Source organism: Orbicella faveolata, unplaced genomic scaffold, assembly GCF_042242905.1.
Source record: "Orbicella faveolata isolate gen_17 unplaced genomic scaffold, um_ofav_v1 contig_34, whole genome shotgun sequence".
Taxonomy (NCBI): Eukaryota; Metazoa; Cnidaria; class Anthozoa; order Scleractinia; family Merulinidae; genus Orbicella; species Orbicella faveolata.
The window spans coordinates 10,749,847-10,755,363 of NW_028301563.1; the positions used below are offsets into that span (position 1 = coordinate 10,749,847).

A 5,517-nucleotide genomic window follows, 5' to 3' on the forward strand; every position below is an offset into this window, starting at 1 on the left:
TAAAATTAGCCCAGCTCAGACCTTCCAACATCTAAAACCCCCAAATCTTGAGGTCTCAAAAATTTCCCCAAGAAAGTGGTGAAATTTGGGTCCCAAGTAGTGAGATTTACAAAAATGCTTTAAAACAAAGGAAGCTCAACGCTAACAATACCTAGCAGTGTTCAAACTGCAATAATATTAGTGTCTTTTTAGTATTAATTAACACCTTAGGCCTTGATAGGAGAATCTTGGACGTCTCGTTCCGCCATCTTGAACACATGAAACAGTCTTTCCCAGAGGACTTCGCGCTGTGGATTGAACACTAGGCTGATTTAGCAAGAGAACGGGAACGTCACTTGACGACGGCGCGCGCAGTACAAATACCCAAATATGGTCAAATTAGAACAGAATCCAGGTTATTCCGCGCGCCCTGCAGTCGTCGTCTGACGTTCCCGTCCTGTTGCTAAATCAACCTACTAGACCGTCTACGAATGGGGTTTGAAAATAGCTCGGTCCAGACTCCCCAGTGAGAAGAAACGCAAATATTACAATATTCAACCCTTCTTAAAATCGAGTTGATTTTAAGCCGGATCTGACTGAGGTTTTAATTCATCGTGGTAAACCGTGAGATTTCGAGGTTTAGTCGTGAGACCGTGAGTTAAGTCCTGAAATCGTGAGTCTCACGACCAAATCGTGAGAGCTGTGAGAGTTGGAACGTCTGTCAACTAACCTGGCAGCCATTTGTGAATAGGGTTTATTGGAGGACAGACATATAGATGACGTTGCCCCCGGGAAGGACGCTTAAGTCCGAGTTGTTTAATTTCGTGTTTTGTTTGATCACGAGTTTTGTGGCTGCTGCTAAAGTTACTTTTCCACCCTTGGCAACCAGGTTCATTGTACCAATTCTCTCCAACAAATTATTCCTATCATGTTTTTTCTACTTAATGCCGTAAAACGTTTACACAAAGTTACTGTAAAGTACAACCACTGAAAGGGAACTATCGTTTTATTTACACCTAAAGCATTGTTCAACAGTTATGACAAGACTAACTGTATCAGTCAGCTTGTCATAGCAGTATTGTCTACAACTTATAAACTTCTACTTCTGCATAATTTTAGACATGTTGTGCTTAGACAGACTTACACGAATGGTCAACAGGGACTGTCTAACTATTCAGTTATGAATAAGAAAAAGAGTACATGAGATGTCAAGATGAGAAAAAAGTCATGTGATGTTATACAGTTACATGGCTCTGTGCAATAAGTGTTGCATGTCGGCGTGAAATGACTTACGACTGAATATTCTGGTCTAATTCTCAATATTTTATGGCAACTATATGACAGGGAGTGCTGCAGTACTTGATCGTCTCACAGTCACTCACTGGAATGATTACTACAACAATCTACATACCTAGAGACTCTTTGCAGTCTTTCAAATCAATCACGTTGTAATCCTCTTTCTGTTCCACTCCACATATATCTACTATTCAATTCCTTATTAAAGTTTTCCACTCAAAAACTTTTTTATGTTAGAATGACTAATGCATATTACAAGTACCTTTGCATGTACATAAACTTATAAGTATACTTTAGTACACATAGCTCGAATATTTATTTCTACACCTATTTGAAGCAAATACTTCACATTTTTTTAATTGATGAATATATCGCAAACAACATATAGTTATTGTTAGGGCAAAAATTCATTTTAGGCTTACTTATTTACACTCTATACTAATCTGCACATATGCAGTACCCAACATTTATTTAGTTCATAACACTGGTTGTTCAAAGAGTGGATGACACCTCAGGGTAGGGAGGGGGGGGGGGGGGGAGACTCCTTTATCAAAAGGATGGGGGTGTTCATCAGAAATTTTGAAACGTACCTCTAAGAGGTATCAAGATCCTGCTTCGTGGGTGTGTGAGGAAATTGTTTCCACCCTTGAAGACGTACCACTTCTACAACAACACATTATCTCATTGTCATATTTTTTTGGCTCAATACCCTAAAAGGTACCGCAAAAGCTTCCGCTGTGGAGTCTTTGAAGCTGAACGCCCCAAGAGGGACCAAACCTGCTTTTTTAACCTGTGAACAGTATGACAATCGCCCTGTGCTTTTCATATGGGAGTACCCCAGGGTGTTTTTGGTCTTGTTGGTGGGTAGTGATTTATCTAGTCCATAGCATCATCTATCCTTTGGGCAACCAGCTGGGCTTGTCTGTGAACTCTTTACATGTAAAGCATTAGTCATAGCACATCAACTCCTTGTTCGACTTTACTCTGTAGTTCATAAGCCGTTCAAATTTTTGCATTGTCCTTGCTGGCGCACTCTTTGCTCTGTGTCCAAATTGTCGACTTGTTGTGTTTGGCACCTTGTCTGAGTAGACACTCACTTTTTCGGGAAGTTCTTGCTTTGGTTTGAGTCTCCCCTACAATATTGAGAAGTTAACACTCTGGTATCAGTAACTCACTTAATTCTAGGAGATTGTACTCATCTCATCAGGCTGTTAGCCTGATGGTCATCCAGGCATCCTAAAGACGGCCACTTATTTAAAAAGAAAATGGTTTTATTTTTCATATGTTGCCTTATAAATTGTTTATTTCAGCAGGCCATATACTGCACATTTTGGACAGCCACTTTTCAACTAACGATAGCATTTTTTGCTGAGCACTGTCAATCATTTATGATATTTATTCAAAATAATCATGAAAAAAAGGAAACAGAATGGATCAAAATCTACCAATCGCAACACACAAATGCAACGTTTTGAACTTGTCAAAGTGAACAATGGCAGATTGGCTTGGGAAAGCCTTCAGGAGGCAGGTGGGTAAAATTAAAAAAATATCCTCAAACTCATTAATAATAAAGTATTCATCAATTTTAAATTTGTCAAGAAAATGAAGGCCATTGCTCTTAAGGAATATGACTTTTAATATTTTCTTACCTTTGGGTCATAGTCTTTGAGAAAACCCCAGTTTTCTTCCCTAAAAAATAATAACAAAATGTATTATCCAAAAAAATATTATCAGGCTACACCCAATAGAACTTTATGATACTACATTTAGGGCATTAAATATTCATCACCTGGTCAAATTGGGTGAAATACATTTAGATACCAGAAACAGCACTAAGGACATAATTTTTCTGGCTCAACACATGACATGTACATGTGTCACTTCAAGTCTCTATTTTGACTGAACTTATTACAAATTGGGTCAGACATTACTAAACATTTTTATGAAATTTGCACACACAAATAAACTGATGACCTAATGCTTCTGATCATGTTTGTTTCACATTTAATGATTCGATTTGGCACTCAGGGTGCTTATTTTTTTGGTACCTTGAGGGAGGGTGCTTATTCACTCAACAGGGCATTTATATTCAGGACAGTTTCTTTTTTGAGAACCAACCAAGTGTTCAAAATAGAACTTTAATACAGTATTTATTAAAATAAGGAACATTAACAGAATCTGTAACAAATATACGGTAAATGTACAGTTATTGTTTGAAGGAATTATGCACTCGTATGGACATAGTAGTTGAGAAACTCCGACAAAGACCTCTGCTTTCTGATGCGACATTACTTATATGTGAGCAATTGAGGAAGATGAACCTCCATTGACACGTATTCTGACAGCACCGTAATATTCTATTAGAACAGGGGGGCTTATTAAAATGGAGGTGCTTATTGGAATGGGGGCATTTATTGGAATAGAGGCGCTTATTAATAAAAACACATTTGAATGGGGGCGCTCAATCATAAGGTGAATCATCACAGTTATAAGAGGGTCTGGAGGCAGGGTCAAATTAAATGGAACAAAATAAAGATCAGTTTGATATAGGATTTTCAACTTGTTTCAAAGTAAACATGGTCTGTGTAGACAAGCTTTGTCATTTTGCTCTTCAGACATTATGAACAATCACATTTGTAAAATTACTTGAAATGTTCAAATTTGGTATGACAATAATTTCTGCTCTTTCCAGTACTGCAGAAAGCTCTGGAGAGAACTTCACTCTAGAAGCATAAAATCATCCCTCCCCTCCTATTAATGAGACTTGACTTTCTATCCCTATCTCCTTATAACCTTTACATATCCCCCCTATATTCCCCCCTCTATATCCCCCTCAGGCCCCCATCACGTAAGCATTTCTGTGACCTTACTTGAGTTGCTTAAGAATATTTTCTAAAAATGCATATTTTGTTTTTCCTAGTGGAATGTAAAGCATAAAAGGGTTACTGTAAAATTAAATGACCTAACTGATTTAATAGAGTGTAAGCAACGTAGGACGCATTCGTTTGCCAAACACTAGGTCCAAATTGAATACGGAGTGCTGCGGTCACAAAACCCTAATATACTTGTGATCACTAACAACCAATATCAACGAGTGTTAATGTCATGACTCAGCTTATATCATATCAGTTCAACGATACTGATCGAAAAAAAAATTAAAAAAAAAAAAATTAAATAAAAAATAAAAAATAAAAAATGAACATATATGATCTTAACACGAGCCTCGTGAACCGTAGATCAAGTACAAATCACCACATTCCAAAAAACCAAAAGATTCCACGTGAATTTCAACAACGAGGCCAGCATATTAGCTTCGATTCAACCCGGAAACTGTTTCAAAACAAGAGAGAACGTTTGATGAATGATATGTTTGCTCTTACCATTTTCTCGTCATTTTGCCTTCATTCTTGCATCGATTTTTCCAGATCTCGTCATTTCGAACAACATCACACTTAGCGTATTCTCGTTGAGAGTAAGTTCGTGGAGGAGCAGATTTGACTCTTTCTTTCTGAGGAGCACATTTGTCGTGATAAAGGCTCGGAGTTCCTGGCCGCCATGTCGAATCGGGAAATCTGCCGGCCGAAGCAGCTCGACTTCCCGCCATGAACTTTCAGTGTTTGCGTTCTCTGTCGTAAAATTGCAGTGCTAACAGTAGTAGTTGCTCTTTTCAACTGATAATTCACCCCCAGCCACGAAAAGAACCACAGAGATGTTTTGTTCTAGAATGACTCACACAACTGGAGCTAAAGAAAGTTTAGAAGTCATGTGACGAAGTGTTGCTAGGAAACAAGAAACAATCCGACTCTTTGTCCAGGCCTACCGGGAAGAAAACACAAAACAACCGAAATGTATGGAAAATAACTCGACTGCACGCGATCAAGCACAGCTGCGTCCCTCAAATTTGGTTACTGCAATCGATCCTTTGTCTTATTTTGCTATTCTTAAATTGTTCAGAATTTATTTTTAAAGAAAATCATTTGCCATCGGTATTTCCATCCAAACACGTTTGTTGCCTGCCCGCCATGCCAATGGATGGCTTTCAAAACCGTGAGAAAGACTATTAGCCCCGAAGAGGGAATTATTGTGTAAAGAAAACAGTCTTTCTTGTCAGGGTCATGGGCTCCTGCTTCTGTAGGAATATATAAATTGTGCTTGGACATTTTTAACGACTTTTGAAGTCTTTGAAGTTTTGTATTGTGGGCATGGTGTGGGCAACCAATAGCCAGCCAATTCCGCAACTTT

General features: G+C 38.3%; 1 protein-coding gene across 1 annotated transcript; it reads right to left on the reverse strand.

Moving 5' to 3' along the window:
- Window positions 1-967: 967 nt before the first annotated feature.
- LOC110065718 (ciliary microtubule inner protein 5-like) lies at window positions 968-5,050 on the reverse strand. The gene is made up of 3 exons (XM_020772877.2): window positions 4,656-5,050; window positions 2,925-2,964; window positions 968-2,408 (listed from the first exon to the last, which is right to left on the reverse strand). The coding sequence occupies exons 1-3, from the start codon at window positions 4,877-4,879 to the stop codon at window positions 2,223-2,225; spliced, it is 450 nt and encodes a 149-aa protein (XP_020628536.1). The 5' UTR covers window positions 4,880-5,050; the 3' UTR covers window positions 968-2,222.
- Between the last annotated feature and the right edge of the window lie 467 nt (window positions 5,051-5,517).